This window comes from Tachysurus vachellii, chromosome 17 (genome assembly GCF_030014155.1).
Source record: "Tachysurus vachellii isolate PV-2020 chromosome 17, HZAU_Pvac_v1, whole genome shotgun sequence".
NCBI lineage: Eukaryota > Metazoa > Chordata > Actinopteri > Siluriformes > Bagridae > Tachysurus > Tachysurus vachellii.
The window spans coordinates 8296840-8313373 of record NC_083476.1 but is presented as its reverse complement, the minus strand read 5'-3'; the positions used below and the strand labels follow the sequence as shown (position 1 = coordinate 8313373).

Sequence of the window (16534 nt, the reverse complement as noted above, 5' to 3'; positions counted from 1 at the left end):
ATGTGAAATACTAAAAATAAAAATAAAAAGCCCAGAAACAGAGATGAACCTTTTCAGACAAATATTGTAAACTCCTGATAGAGATAACATGCATGCTATCCTTACTAATCGGTCAAGTGCAGGTCATTTAGAAACAAGTTTCATGTGAAATAGCATTCAGTGTCAACTCACTGTACACCTGTAAACATGGCTCACATTTTGCTGATTGAAAATGTACTGTGTGACTTTATTAAAGTAAAAGCTAAAGGAAGCAGGATGCATTATGCTTACAATAACTCTTAGGTTTCATCATTCAAGGTATCATAATTCCTCTATTACATAATACATAATTCCTCTAATTCCTGACCAATCGTGGCACGGTCTACCTCCACCCAAACACGTTCTGATTTACTCGCTCTGGAGGTTGTTCTTCAATGCAGTGTCTAGTTTGCACTCGTTTTTTTCATCCAGTACGATTCTCTTGTTCTATTTTGTGTGCCCTTTCACATGTATTTACAGTCTCATGATTTTTTTTTACTTTGCATTTTTCTCATACTGATGCTTTCACTTGCACGTACATGACTTATCCCTGTGTGCCATCGTTCTACGTTATATAAAGCATTATGGTCGTGAAGAAATTACATTTTATTCTAATGTATACAAGCTGAATAGAGGAATTATGAGAACGTGATTGGTTGGAGGTAGACCGTGCCACGATTGGTCAGCGCCACGAGACCGTTGTCCGATTGGCTGGAGTAGACGGTGGGCGGAGTCCACCTATTTGTGGATTCTTGTGCACGTCTTGACGTTAGAAATGTTTCAAATCCACAAATACACAGAACGCGATTCACAAATGAGCAGGAAGCCATTCACAAATAAATACAATTAAATATATATTTCTAAATATTTTTTTATTTGCAAATCCCATTTTATTTATTTGTGAATTTCATTTCTTTTTGTGAAATTTGTAACATATATTTACGGTTTGCTTATTGTGCATTTGTTGATTTAAAAAATATTTGTGAAACTCTTTATATTTATTTGTGGATCATAGTATATTTATTCAGAATAACGAAACAATTCTGACCCCATATTATAATTGCATTGATTTTGGACGTGTGGTACTGAGCTGAAAACACAGCCAGAGATTATGATTGAGTGTAGAATACAATCTTGCATTAGGTGGCAGTAATAAGCTCACAGATGGCAGAAGTTGCAGGTAAAACCCAAAGAAGAAGAGGAGTCCATTTGTTTAGCTAAAAATGGCGGCATTTAACGATATGGAATTTAAATGCATTAAGTTTCCTCATCGTAGCTCACTTTTGTCATTAATCAAAATGATATGATGAGTGATTCGTAGGTAAATGATTCATAAGACGTTTAGTGTTGGTTTACAAATCAAGCGAAAAGATGAGACGACTATCAATGTGTTTGAAAACAGACTGAAAGGGTTGTGTTTTGTTTTTTCCCCCAAAGCCGAGGGCACTATGTCACATTGGTCATGTAGCACAGTACAGTACATACTGCGTAGAGGCTATTGACACAGATAGACTGCTGGACAGGTAAAGTTGACCTCAGATCAGTCACTGTACTGTTTTTTTTTTTTTGTTGTTGTTGTTTTTTAACCTGAGAGAAAGTTAAAATTGAATATGTTTGTCATTATGAAACAAAAAGGTCACACACTCACTTGCTATAAGGAAGGGCCACAAGATGGGAAGAACTTCTTGTGTTTATTTCCATTAAATATTTGTTACTAATGTTTGAAAAAAAAAAAATGCTGCTAATGATATCATAACAGTTGGGAAAGAAAAGATATGGCCAAAGTCACCAGGAGAGCTGTTGCTATGTGATGGGGAAAAAAGTATTAAGCAGCCATAAATTGACTCCTTTACTCATTGCTAGTTTCAGAGAGTCTGAGCATGGAGAGGGAAACGGATATCGCTGTGCAAATGGAAGAAAAATCAGTTTCTCTGGAGGATAAGTGCAAATCCGTACCTGCGGTGTTCAAGAAAGATGAGATTCCCGTCGTACAGATGAAGGACTTGTGCAAGTTTGAGGGAACAAACCCGATCAAGGACGACAAATCTAAATCTGAGCCGCAGGACATTCGCTTAGGGTCAGAGGTTGCGTGTCAGAAGGTGGAGGGATGCGGGTCAGAGGTATCTGGTCTACAGATGGAGATGAGGAGCCTGCAGCAGGAGCTGTGGAAGTGTCAGGTAGAATTAAAGAGAGTGCAGAAGCAGCTGGACCAAAGTCTAAGGCTTCAGAGGAGCACAGAGAGCTTCAACCATGATCTGAGACAACAGGTAACACAAATGCTGCGTTGAGCCTCCCATACACTTAAAGGACTCTCGTCATAAGTGCATTCAGATTATGTCTGTGCCTGAGCGTGATTTAGGTTGAGGAGCTGAGCGCCGAGCTTCATGAGCGGAAGAAGAAAGAGAAGAGCCGAGTGGAAGCAGAGACTCAGACTGAGGACTACAGTCAGTTTGAGACAGGTGCTGTCACACACAATTTTAACACAGTGTCTTAACTACAGAACTGTTCTCAAGCCAGCAGAAACATTTACTGCTTTTCGACGGGAGAGCACAAGGAGACTGCGGCTTGAATATTTTGTTTCCACTGAGCTGTATATGCCATGAATGTGGTCCTCATACTGAATTTGATTACTGTTTCTGTCCAAATTTCAGAGATGAGAATGTCTTCAGTATGGTAATACACAAAAAGTCCACATGTTCTACGTAAATCTCATTTAATACAAACTGATTTTTCTGACTACATGGCTGTGCATGTTGATCATTAATTTGTCACATTATCATAGTGTGCACAAAAGCATTGCTGGTATATTGCTTAATTTCTGATAAATCCTTTTAAAACATCAGTATTCCTATATTTTATTATCCTGAATTTTGAACTATGTCAATACTTGTATATGTTGGTTTCAGTATTAGAGAATATTCAAGAGAAAAAAAAAATTCCTACAGGATCTAATGGAATCTTAACCAAAATATTAGCTTGGACAGGTGCTATGTTAATAAGGGATGATGCTGCTATTTATTTTAAATTTTTTATTTATTTACATTGCCTCACTGCCTCATGTAAAACTAGTCCAATCTGAATAATATTTTATATTCCCAGTGTTTCTGTTCTTATCTGTGTTAAATTCTTATAATGTCTAAATGAGCTCAACAAACCGATTCAAATTCCATGTATTCACAGGTGCACTTAAAAATGATTGTTATACTGTTTTTTGTTTTTTGTTAGATTATAGCTATTACTACAGTGGATACTATCAGGCTGCTGCAGAACCTGTGTATAACACTGCTACTGAAATTCAGGAGACCTCTGAAGTGTATCCCGTCACAGCAGAGACAGAAGCAGCCAGTTTACAGCAGTCAGATGAAGTGAACGTGACTGACACAGAGGTAACAGAAGTGCATTTTCTGTGCTGTTACACTGTAATACTGTGCAGTTATGATCAGTGATTACACAGTGATACTCTTCACAAACTCATAAATGTTTTCTCATATTAAAAATGTTCATGATGCACAAGAATCATTGCTGTTGTTTTGTGAGCTACATGTTGCACGTTACTGTCTAAACGGTGTGTGTGTGTGCATGTGCTTGAGGTGGTTGACAGCAGCAGCTCATCCATAGCGGCAATGTTGAGAGCCACAGCAGAAGAGGCAGTCACTCAGACAGGCTTTGTTTTTGACGAGAGCTCAGGAATGTACTATGATCATTCCACTGGCTTCTACTACGACTCGGTATGCTACTCTCATTCAACCCTGACAAGCTATTTATATTTACATCTGAATGTTCTCTTGTGAAATACACGTCACTGTATTGAATTTAGTGCACGTCTTTACCTGTAGTGTGACAAAATATTTACAGTCAGTATGTACAATTTTCTCAACAGTACAACTACAGTTGAGGCCGAAAGTTTATACACAACTAGGTTAACATTCAAACTCAGTTTTCACAACTTCACATATTTCATGCTCCTGTGTTACAATCAATTACAGTATCTAATTTGTTTCAATGAGCACTCATTTTTAAGTAATTAAAAGACATTTTTAGAGGGTGAAATGTTTTCATAGACTTTGTTACTATTTGGTGTCATTTCCTATTAGTCGATTGAATTTAAATCAAATGCTTGGTGTAGCTTTCAACTAGCATCTCACAATAAATACCTCCTCTAGTGTGGCTGGAGTTTGTATTGTCCCTGCTCATGGGCCGTGCCCATCACTGGGTGTGGTGTTATATAGATGCCCCGGTTTCAGTGCTGATTCAGACTTTGTGTGGCAACTTATTCAGGTATTTTGGGTCTCGACACTCACCTAAAGGATTATTTGTAAAGGGTCAACATGACAGGTGAACAATCTCACCTGTTCACAAGCTACTATGAGGCTGAAAGGGTGGAAAGGAGCTTTCTACAGAAGCCAACATGGTGGTCTCCAACACTCAAGAGCTCCAAGCCATGTTATAAAAAGAGACTGACATGGCAACTTCCAAAGCTCACGAGCTCAAAGCCTTGTTCTACGAAGAGGCCTACAGGGCAGTCTCCAACGCTGCAGTTTGATGAAGAGGCAGACGTGATGGCCTCCAGAACAGATCTCCAAGTGCTGTTCCATGATGAGGCCAACAGGGCAAGCACCACGGCAGAGTTTTCTCCAGACGTGGATGTAACGGCTTCTAAAGCCAGGTTCCAAACCTTGTTGGAAGCCCTCCAGACCCTGTAGAAAGCCATGGTGTCTGCTGAGACCAACATTAAAACGGTCCCCAAGTTTCCACTTGAAGTGTTTCACCCAGAGTGATCAACTAGCCTTTCAAAGTTAGGCCAATCAGAAGCTTCTAAAAGTCAGCACAGCAAATTTTGTTATCTTGTAAAAAGAGAGAGTCAATGTAATGTAAACATGTGACCCACTGGAATTCCGATGTAAGACAATTAAGCTGAAATAAATATGTCCCGTTTTGAATATTATCGCTGATTTGAGCAAAGCAGAGACTCTGACTAATGACTAAATGACTTGAAATATGTGAAAATGTTTCTGAAATTGAATATCCTTAGCTTAGGTGTATGTAAACATTTGGCCTTAACCGTAAGGGACCCTACCATATGTACCTAGAATCCTCTGATCCTGATCCATTGAAATCTCTGTAAACAAACAATAGGCAATTTTTTCAATTCAAGTTAATGTGTTCATTTCAGCACAGCACTGATTTTTGCTCTAGACTTTACTTGCAAATAACACATTTCTACTAAAGACTTACTGATGCTTGAATTGATGGTAATTAAAATATTTCACACGATAATAGTAGGTAATATGTAGACGTTTGTCTTTTGAACCTAATTGGTGAATTGTCTGTTTTCAGAACACTCAGCTGTATTATGATGCCAACACAGGCATCTATTACTACTATGACCACAGCAGTGGAAAATACCAATTCCACTCTCGAATTGAGCTGTCCACAGTTCAGCAAGGCCAAACTGCCAGTGACCAGGAGAATGTCAATAAATGGAAGCGCAAAAGAACCACAGAGAAACAAGAGGCTCAGGCAAAATGCTTAAACCTGATTAAATCCCAGGTAAATTTGGAGGTTGGAGTGAGAACATTTTGGAGCAACAGGCCACTTATATCAGGGGTTCAAATCTTCGGGACCCTCTGCCCTGCATGGTTTGAAGTTTTCCAACCCACAACACATCTGGTCTAGCTCATTAAAACTTTAAACTGTGCAGGAAAAGAGGTGCCCAGGGCTGAGGTTTAGAACCCCTGTATTACAGTATTAAATACGGATCTCCTTATAATTGCAGAAGTGCAGACCCACACAATCATAGTATTTTATCTGAAACGATGAACAGAATTAATACTTCATTATTTGGATTGAGGGGAAAGTTTGGTTTGTCAGGTCTTCATTGTAAATGAGAACTGGTTCTCAACTGACTCACCTGGTTAAATAAAGAAAGAAGGAAAGCACTTTAATATAATAAAATTCTAATTTTATTGTGTGTTAGAATGAAGAGAATTAGTTGAATGATCCTATATTCAAAATGTTTGCTAAGATCATTTGCAAGGAAGTTAAATCATTAGAATTCATGATGTAAACACTTCAACTGAAAGTCATAGTTTGAGTTGCTTTAGATTTGTAAAGTCCACTAAATTACTGACATTTCACCAAACAATACTAAAGTGTCCTTTTTTGTATATCTGTCTTTAAAATCCTGTAACTCTAAGCTTTGGTTAAGCCGTACTTCTGATTAACCTGACTGAGGGTCCTAAAAGAATATTTGTCTCTGAAATTCAAGCTCCTCCTTAGCATATAGAAATTTCTCATTCATTAGTTGACATAACCTTTGAACTTATATGGCCAACTTTAATCTCCTGACACCCACTCACCCCAATCAGAGATTTTCCAGTTCTCTGTCCTAATTGGTTGCATTTCTCCAACCTGACAGAACCACAGTGGGACGAAGGAGAGGCCCAAAGATGCAAAGAATCAGGAGGAGCATTGCATGGGAAAGAAGGGTGAGACAGTCATACAGAGAAAAGGTAAACGTTCTCAAAGCAGGACTCGCCTTTCTCGTTCACTGAGCAGGACACGCCTGTCTCGTTCGAGGAGCAGGACACGCCTGTCTCGTTCAAGGAGCAGGACACGTCTGTCTCGTTCCCGGAGCAGGACACGCTTGTCTCGTTCTCTGAGCAGGACACGTCTGTCTCGTTCACTGAGCAGGACACGTCTGTCTCGTTCGAGGAGCAGGTCACGTCTTTCCCGTTCGAGGAGCAGGTCACGTCTGTCTCGTTCGCGGAGCAGAACACGTCTGTCTCGTTCGCGAACCAGATTACGTAGGCAGAAGAAATCGCATTCTGAGGAAAGGAAGAAGAAAAAGAAGAAGAAGAAAAATAAGAGGCAGTCACACACGCACAGAGATTCGGGCTCACACACAACTAATATGGATGGTGAAAGTGAGCCAGAAGAAGGAGAGATCTTACAGTCCAGGCCAAAGAAGTATCCTTCACCATCATCCTCGTCGGCATCTCCGTCTCCTCCTCCACTTACCTCTCCAGTTTCATACAGCCCAGAGACAGACATGCAGCCAATGGAAGGTGAAGTAGATACGTTATACCACTGACATAGCTTCTTTTAACTTCTTATTGTAAGTGTGGAGATAAATAAGTTTGTTAGCATTAGTAGAGTAACTGCTATTTAGTCACTGCTTGGTGGTTGTAATGTAGAATTCTGCATTATTTTTCTTGCAATAAACTTCAGATCTATATGGTTTGTTTTAAAAATAATAAATACATCCATTTCACACATGCTAGGTCAAAAGGCTTAGCATATTTAAATTAATACAAAAAATTAACGTATATTTAGCTTTGGTTCTGTGAACAACAGCAGGGACGTGTGGCTACAGCAGAATATAGCTTGACTTAATGGTCATTATAATAATAATTAATGCTAATAATGAGCATTCTAATTTATAGCAGTGAGAGATATGTAATCACAGCATTAAGAGTTTTTTAAGTTTTCTTCACAAAAAGGTCAAAACGAATGGATTTGTTTGTGTAGAAAACTCTTTTGTTCTGATGCCGTCAGTGCTGTGATTTAGCACCCAAACGTGTTTTTGTTTATGAAGTAAAATCTTCAGAACTGATGATAATCATGGAAATAATCAGTCATATAAAACAACGTTTTACAATTGTTCAGCCATATCACCTACAAACCTTACTTATTAGTTTGCAAGATTCTTAAATTGTGTGTGTTACAGAAGGATGGCCCCCATGTGTGAGAGTGATTGTGGTTCGCTCTCCTGTCCTGCAGCACGGTACTCTTTTTATCCTTACTGCTGACAGCATCGCCACTATTGGCCGGTCAGTAACACACCAGCATGTGTTTTAGCTGTTTGTGGTGTAGCAAATCATCACTTTGTACAAATTTATCATGTGTTATGTGTTATGTGTGCGTTTGCAGGGAGAAGGATATGGACCATGCCATCAGGATTCCAGAGATAGGAGTCAGTAAGGTAGGAACTGTCACAAATTTGAGTTTATTGAGTTCAAATTGGATGGAATGAACATGTCCAATATGAGTAGGAATGGATGAAATAGTGGTTTTAATGATAATAGTTTGTCTATATTATCTAAATCTATAGGAGGCAAAATCTAAATTTTTGGCCTAGAAAATTGTATTAGGATGGAAAAGACAGTGTAGCAATCAGTAGGCTACTGTTAAATTATACATGCTAATATGTTATTAAAATATACCAGTTGCAGTCACCAGGGTTCAAGTAACCCACTGAAACCTTGTTCCACTGTTGCAGCCTTATATTACAATTATGCAAATTTATTTGTTGTTTCTCATTAATCTACCTTCAGTACCCCATAATGACAAAATGAAAACAAAATTCTAGAAATGTTTGCATATGTATGAAAAAGGAAAAACTGTAATGTTACATGTACATAAGTATTCAGACCCATAGCAACAACACTTAAATTTTGCTCAGGTGCCTCCCACTTCTCTTAACCGTTGCTGAAAGGTTTCTGCACCTTGATTGGAATCCACGTGTGGAAAAGGCACACACCTTTTCTATAAAAGGCCTCACAGCTAACAATGCATATCAGAGCAAAAACCAAGCCATGATCTAAAAGGAACTGCCTGAAGAGGCCAGAGACAGGATTGTTGTAATGCACAGATTTACCAAAAAAAAAAAATCTGCTGCACTGGAGATTCCCAAGAGCACAGCAGCCTTCATAATTGTCAAGCACAACCAGGATCCTTACAAGAGCTGGTCGCCTGGTCAGACTGAGCGATTGGGGAGAAGGGCTTTAGTAAGAGCGGTGACCAAGAACCTGATGGTCACTCTGTTTGAGCTCCAGAGATCCTGTGTGGAGATGGGACAAAGTTACAGAAGTACAACTATCACTGCAGCCCTGCAACACTGCAGCCCTGCAACCATCTAGTCTTTATAGCAATGTGGCTAGACAGAAGCCTCTTCTCAGGGTAAAACAAATGAAAGTGTGCTTGGGGTTTGCAAAAAAGCTAAGAATATTTAATATTTAATATTTGCAAAAAAAAAGTAAACCTTGAACCCTATTAAACATCCAACTTTTCCCCATCCGGGGGCGCTCTATGGCGGCAAAGCAGTAAGTCGTGTTTGGCAGGGCTCCTGGCATGCTTACCTAAAGTAGGGTTTTTTCTTAAAGTATTATTTTAGTACTGGACCCTCTTGCTAAGTCGATTCTAAAAACAACTTTTCCCCATCCAACATGACCAAGCTTGAGCGGATTTACAAAGAAGAATGGCAGAAAATCCCCAAGTCCCAATAAGACTCAAGGCTGTAATTGCTGCCTCGAGACAGGTGCTATAACTAAGTACTGAGTAAAGGGTCTGAATACTTGTATCACAATCACTGTACATGTGATATTGCAGTTCATTTATGTTTAATAAATTAAATGCAGAGAACTAATGTGGTGTATGTATTTCTGTGTACAGTGCCATGCAGAGGTGTATTTTGATCAGGATCAGCAGTGTTACATGTTGGTAGACCGAGGCAGTCAGAACGGCACGGTGATAAATGGCAACAGAATTTTACAGGTATCGCACCTCATAAATCCTGTATTATATGCTGTTTTTTTAAATATTTTATTTATATTTTACGTATAAATTGTATTATGGTTTCTAAATAATTAAAAAACAAATTATCTTGGTGTCTTTTTAAAAGGCAGTTTGTTGCATTGAATTTTATCAACATTTTTTAAAAATAAACATTGGTTTACATTTTCATATTGCTTCCTCTCCACTGGATCTATATTATAACTATAGGGTCTAGCCCAAAACTGTTCCAGCATGGCAGTGCCCCTGAGCACAAAGCAAGCCCCATGAAGACATGGTTTGCAAAGGCTGGAGTGGAAGAACTTTAGTGGCCTGTACAGAACCCTGACATCAACCATACCTTTGGGATGAACTGGGTTGGTCTTTAAGGAGACATTTGTTTTTTTAAGTTGGAGAGAAAACTGACGATGGGGTGCAGGGTGAATATGTCCTGTTGAAGCATGGTCGTGGTCACTGTTGGCTGGGTGGTGCAGTGCAGGATGGTAGCAGGGTGTTGCTGTAGGAGGACCGGGACACTTGAGTAGCGGGGGTGAAGGGAGAGGTGTTGGCAAATTCTTGTCTTGTAGGTGGTAGTTCACTGGGCCCACTCGTTAGAGGATCATGTACAGGCACTGCCTCTTGTAGACTTGTAATTTGTTCTGGGCAGCAGGAGGAGCACCCGCTCACTCAGTTGGAAGTCAGGTGGTTGTGCATGTCGGGTTTTAGATCCGTTTTCCTTTCTGCTTCTGATTCCTGCACGTGTTGTGTCATGATGGGAGCTACAGTACCTAGTCAATCCGATCGCAAATGCTTTAGATGTATTTGTGGACGGAATTGCATTGTTATGGGAGGTGGCCTTGCAGAGTGGGACTGCCTCAGGGTGCCAGGTAGAGTAATCATTAGTATATACTCTTGTCCCCAGACAGACTTTCGGAGCAGTCATTCGAAGGTCATGCTAATGATGGGACACAGAATGAGCGGGGCAGGTGTGGGCTTCTTGGTGGAGGTACGCTAGCACTGAGGGGACCACTGTACCTCTGTCTGAATGCCAGTCACTAAGCAGTCTCTTAGGTTTTTTGAGGGTGTTGTGAGCCCCCATTGGTTGAGAGTGGGCTAAGAGCATCAACAGGTCAACAATTTTAGATCAGGAGACATCTGACTGAGCTGACCTCACTTTCTCCGGCAGAATTGACAGAAAGCCTATATAGCTACACTCCAAAAAGCCTTTCCAGGAAAGTGAAGGCTGTCCATTGTTAAAAGTCAACACAGAGGAGCATGTGGTCTGCATATTAGATTTTGCACAGTTTTTTAAAAAAATTTTATGCTGGATGCCCTTCCTGACACAACGCTTGGGAATTAACTCTTCAAATCGAACCCGGGCTGTGTCACTGAGAGCACCGGATCCTGCCAGTGGATCACCAGGAGGCTACAAATAAAATTCAATTGAATTTGAATTAAATCTAGAATGGGATATTCAACAAACACGTATGGGTATGAGGGTCAGGTGTCAACATATGTTTGGCCATATAGTGAAGAATATAAGGGAATACAATCCCATTCTGCAAGCCTGTTTTATTAATATTGAGGCTGCCATACACAATGTTATTGTATGAGCCTGTGGCTCAGAGATTTCCAGACTGTTGAGGGAATATTTGTTCAAAATCCAAGAGCATGCTGGGCTTCATAACATTTTAAGTTCACTGTATCCTTCTACTAAGTGAAAGTGAATGTCAATTTAATGACTAATGAATGCAAATAATATTGTGTGTGTGTTTTCTGTAGCCTAAAGTGCGCTGTGACCCTTGCCCTTTAACACATGGTGATGAGGTGAAGCTGGGTGAGACAGTTTTATCCTTTCACATTCACGTTGGTTCGGACACATGTGATGCTTGTGAACCTGGTCAGGTGCGAGCTCACCTAAGCTACCGCCGCCCAGAAGAAAACATGGGTATATACCTACGTTCTATAAGGAATCACATGATACTGCTAATTATGACACTATTTGAGCAACAATTGTAATGATTTTAAAGATGTTGAGTGTGTCTGATGATGTTTTTGTTCAGGTGTTGTGCTGAGTAAAGAGGACAAAGAGCTGCAGAGAGTGAGGCAGCTCAAACAGATCAAACTTAAATATGGCCTTAAAGTAAGTTTGCCTTTTTGTCTGTATGCACAAAGTGTGCAAAGTGTGAACTTCTCTCTATTCCAAAAGGATACCTATAATTTTCATTGTAAAAAATGTCATTGTATTGCAACATGTGTGTGTGTGTGTGTTGTGTGTGTGTCTGTTTTTAGAACAGTGGATATGAAGGTGGAGGTGTGTTGAGCAATAAGTATAAGGACCGTGCAGAGAACCGGAGACAGACGGTGGGAAGTGAGGGGACCTTCTACAGAGACGACGCTCCAGCATCTGTGCATGTGTACGTCACTTCCACACTCTACTGCAGGGGTCACCAACCTTTTTAAGACTGAGGGCTACTTCAAGGGAACTGAGTTGTACGAAGGGCTACCTGTTTGATACAAACTTCCTCAATAGCAAAATTGTACAGATCACTTTTTAATAATAATAATATGGTGAAGAGACTGCTCACATGTCATTGTTAATTATTCCCCACAATTATTAACAATGATTTATACAACAATGATGGTAGGAATATTTAAACATGCAACATTTATTTATGTTTATCTGTTCCAACATTTGAAAGTCAGGAAGTAATGTCAAGGTAATCATTAATCAAGTCACAAGTTATCTAGTCTTTTTTTTAACAATTTTTCACATTTCTGTGCACCATTTTTAGTTTAATGTTATGGTGTTTTCAATGAACACATGTTATCTCTTCTTTGTCTGTAAATGTCTGTTAGTGGGAAGCCTGGCACTGCATTCTGCTCACCATTGTCCCATTGAAATTTTTTTTAAACGGAACTATATTTTGACCAGTGCTATTTTTAGAACATGCCTCGCGGGCACCTTAAGTGCTCCTTGCGGGCGACCAGGTGCCCGCGGGCACCGCGTTGGTGACCCCTGCTCTACTGTATATACCAGGGTTGATCTCAGTGACTGCTCTGAACTAAGTATCCAGCGTGTAAATAAAATAAAATAACCACTGACGAAGGGCTAGACTGCACATGGAAAAATATGACCTGTAGTATTCTAGTAAGTTATGACGGTGTTTTAACCCCAGCTAAGTTGCTGTACCTGATCTATTCTGACCAGCACCTGGCACAACGGTTTGCCCTTCGTCATTCTTATTACACTAATAATGAGACATAAAGATAAAATGCACTACTCAAACCTAATAGATTCATGGTCAAAATATTGTTCAGTATATTTCAGTCTCTTGTCTAGTATCAAATTCAGCAGTGGGATAGGAAGAATTATACAGAGCCAAATATGAAGCTTCAGTAACTGCTACTTTCCAAATCATACATATGTGATAGATACTGTGGATATAAAAAGTCTACACAGGCAAATTACAGGCAAAGTTCAAGTTTATTTTTCAGTTGTACAGGTTATAGGTCACATTTAAAGGTGGAAAAAGTTCTGAAATAATTCATTTTGGTCTAATTTTTTTTAGTTCACAGAAACCTGCCATTTTAACAGGGTTGTGTAGACTTTTTATATCAACTGTATATCTGATTAAATAGTGTCTGGATGTAGAATGTAATCCTTTCAGTAAATGTAAGTGTTGTATGACTTTCGTGACAACATAGAAAGCTCCTCATCGTTCTCCTTTGAGCTGTGTACTCCTGGCCCTTTTGTTAAGTTTAACTGGTACAAAAGTGATACTCAAATATGGCATATACATGGCAATGAGCAAAATATTATATATGTTTGTGGTTCTTACTTTAAACTCACATTTTTCTGTTATGGTCACTGAAATCTGTGCCTCGTGTGTGCAGGGAGATCAGTGACAAGAACAAGGGTCGTCAGATGTTGGAGCGAATGGGATGGAAGAGCGGAGAAGGACTAGGCAAAGATGGAGGAGGCATTACAGAGCCTGTAAATACACACACACACACACACACACACACACACACACACAGACAGAGGAGGGTTGGACTGCACTGAAGAGTGTATATTCAGACAATAGCTATGTCTGAATATGAGATGTATAAACACATTATGAATAATGAATAAAATGGTCTAATTTCAGTAACATTTTATGGACAACAAAAGCCCAAATTAACAAAGCAGCTCATTCTCATTGGCTCTGCATAAAAAATAGTGGACAATGACTCGGATGCCTTCTCTGGTAAAGAGGTCCTTTTGAAATGTTCACAGACTCATTGTCACCCATTGATCACCTAATCCTCCCTCATAATCTGTGTAGGTGGATGTGCAGGTTCGAGCGCCTCAGTCCGGTCTGGGCTGTGGAGCGAAGCTTTCAGTGGATGAGGTTCCAACAGGCCGGAGTAGAAGGCAGCAGAACTGGGAGCATGCAAGGGAACGCTTCCAACATGCAGATATTGGTCAAGACAAGACTGACTCAGGAGACATCCTACTGAGTGACCCTGGCTTTGAAATCTGAGGTTAACGTATAATGATGACGTTTTTGAGGAGACCGCTCCAAAAATAAAAACTGACAAAAACTGAAAAAAAAAAAAAAACTGAGCAAATGAGTGTTTACACATTTTACTGTGAATGTGGAAGATATAAGTACACAATAAATTGTACATTAAAAGAATTCTATAGGGTTTAGTTTTGTTGTCATGTTGCTCTATTTTCCAAAGAATAGAATGTGGGCCAATGTAAAATGAAATTAAATATTCTATGTAATCCTATAATACTTTTATAATTCAGCTCAAAGTACGTTTAAAGTATCTCTTAACATCAGAAAACGAAGCAAAAATAGGCCTAAATATATATGAAATGGTTATATGTGAAAGAACAGTGATAGGAAGACCATGTAGTATTTTATATCAGGATTGAGCATCATCTGAAGTGCAGAAAGAATCAAAGATCTAGAAAGTTGCACATTTTTTAATGCAAGATGTACAAATACAGCTTATTTTTCCTGACCCATAAATAAAATCTGTATAAAACTAAGTAAATTGAAGCTCCACTGTGATGTAATTTATTTAAATTGTGTGACTGGGAGAGATAGACTAGCTCTTGTCTTACTCATGTGTTGAATGTAAGGATTTGCAGATACTCTCAGACTTGATTGGAACAAGTTGGTCATCAAGCTGGTTTCTAATGTTGGTATGTTTCTGAATTTATCTTTAATGGCTGGAAATTGTGCACTAGTTATGAATATTACAGCATAATGGATTGGTGTTTTTCAGTTTTGTTTTGACATTCTTATATTCAACATTTTTAACAACCATATTCTGTATTCATAGATTTTTAACAGTTTCGGTCACATTTCCCATCACTGTGCATGTGGTTGCCATGTCATGGCAAACAGCATAATACTACAACCTCGGCTCATATGGGTATAACTCAATACCACTGTGTTCAGTGCTTCAGATCATTAAGTGTATTCAGATGTAAATCTGAAATGGTCACAGAGTAACCTGAAATTTTTTTAAATTTCTTTTCTTGGTTTTTCCCTATTAAATATGAACCTTACACCTATCAGAAAAAAACACAGGTTTTGACCAGACCACAATATTTTCTAACAAAGGTAGTTGGTTTTATTTCCCCCAAATAAAAACAAAATAGAAGCCCAATTAAACCAAAATAACCCTGTCAAATCAACAACTAAGAACCACCCCAGCTTCCTATTAATGGACGTAGTCTTTATTTGTTCTGTGAACTTTATACTCGTGCCCTCCAATCTCAGAGGGCAAAATGCCAAGCAGTCATTCATATTAAACCTAATCTATTTTTTTGTCTGTTTATATGGACTATTTAGAAACGTGACACAAACAGCATACGTATCTGCATGGATGTATCCAACACATTGTCAAATTCATAATTAAAAGCAACCGTGATCATAATAGAGGCAGAAATGGTGACATTTTATCCATCCATTTTGGATGTTTTGTTATAAAACACAAATACTAAAAATACTGTCAAGAATAATGGATGGTTTATTTCTCTTTTTTTTTCTATAGCTAAAAAAAAAGCTATAGCTCTATAAGTCACTCACACAGTAAACCATTATAACACTTGTTTTGTGAAACAGTTCAATGATGCAACATGTAAAAATGAAAAAGAAAAACAGTGATTGTTGTGTAAAACATGGCATTTCTGGTTAGAAGTCACGTTGGCAATCGTGTGTAATTGTAAACTACAGTGAAAGCTGCCTTTCAGAACGCTACCTGCAATCAGACTTGAAGCTCCATGAAAGGATACCAGTCAAATGCACAAAACAGCACACTGAGTGATCAGGGATGAAGTCATTACTCCTCATAAAGTGCTTGTTTTTTAGGCCGCTAGTTAATTTCAACCATCCCTTTTCCTCCAGTCAGAGCTTTTTGTTCTAGGTCGCTTGCTCTGTAGGTTCTGTGCTCATACAGCAGATAGTGTGATCTACAAAGAGCAAAGCTCTAGTTGAAGGCATGGGGTTGCCATCTTTCACCTAATATTAGCCCACAAAACCCCTCATGTGACCCATCTTTGTAAAAAATCTAATAAAAGTTTCATAATACTAAGGATATTATAGGGACTATCCTGATCAGGGCTATGGATGATCCCAGGAACAATAAGCATGAGCACTTCCCGAGACCCCAAGTCTTAAAATAATAACTTTGAAAGAAACCTTTTTCCCCCATGACCTTCTCCCCAAAATAGTCTTTCCTTAACAGACATTTATATTGTTGATTAATAAAACTTTAAATCATTGTATATGCAAGTACCCACTAACAAATCATTCACTGAATACATTCAAAAATAAAATCGTACATACACTGATTTGTCAAAAATGCTTAAGGACAATCAAGCTTAGCATTTTAAAAATGAAACTCACTTTCAATTAAAATATAAGCATGCTCAGTAGCAGTAACAGTTGTCTTACTTTTT

The 16534-nt window shown here is 38.9% G+C and overlaps 1 protein-coding gene across 2 annotated transcripts; it reads left to right on the top strand.

Moving 5' to 3' along the window:
- The first annotated feature begins 1197 nt into the window (after positions 1–1197).
- aggf1 (angiogenic factor with G patch and FHA domains 1) lies at positions 1198–14619 on the top strand. Of its 2 annotated transcripts, none has more exons than XM_060890397.1 (15): positions 1198–1541; positions 1882–2285; positions 2378–2477; positions 3244–3404; positions 3609–3746; positions 5356–5568; positions 6437–7085; positions 7751–7850; positions 7951–8002; positions 9472–9573; positions 11353–11518; positions 11634–11713; positions 11863–11987; positions 13468–13567; positions 13899–14619. In XM_060890397.1, exons 2-15 carry the CDS (start codon positions 1899–1901, stop codon positions 14094–14096), a joined length of 2571 nt encoding a protein of 856 aa, XP_060746380.1. In that variant the 5' UTR covers positions 1198–1541; positions 1882–1898; the 3' UTR covers positions 14097–14619. The 2 variants fall into 2 exon arrangements, with proteins under 2 accessions (XP_060746380.1, XP_060746379.1); XM_060890396.1 differs by having other exon boundaries at positions 7748–7850.
- The last annotated feature ends 1915 nt before the right edge of the window (positions 14620–16534 follow it).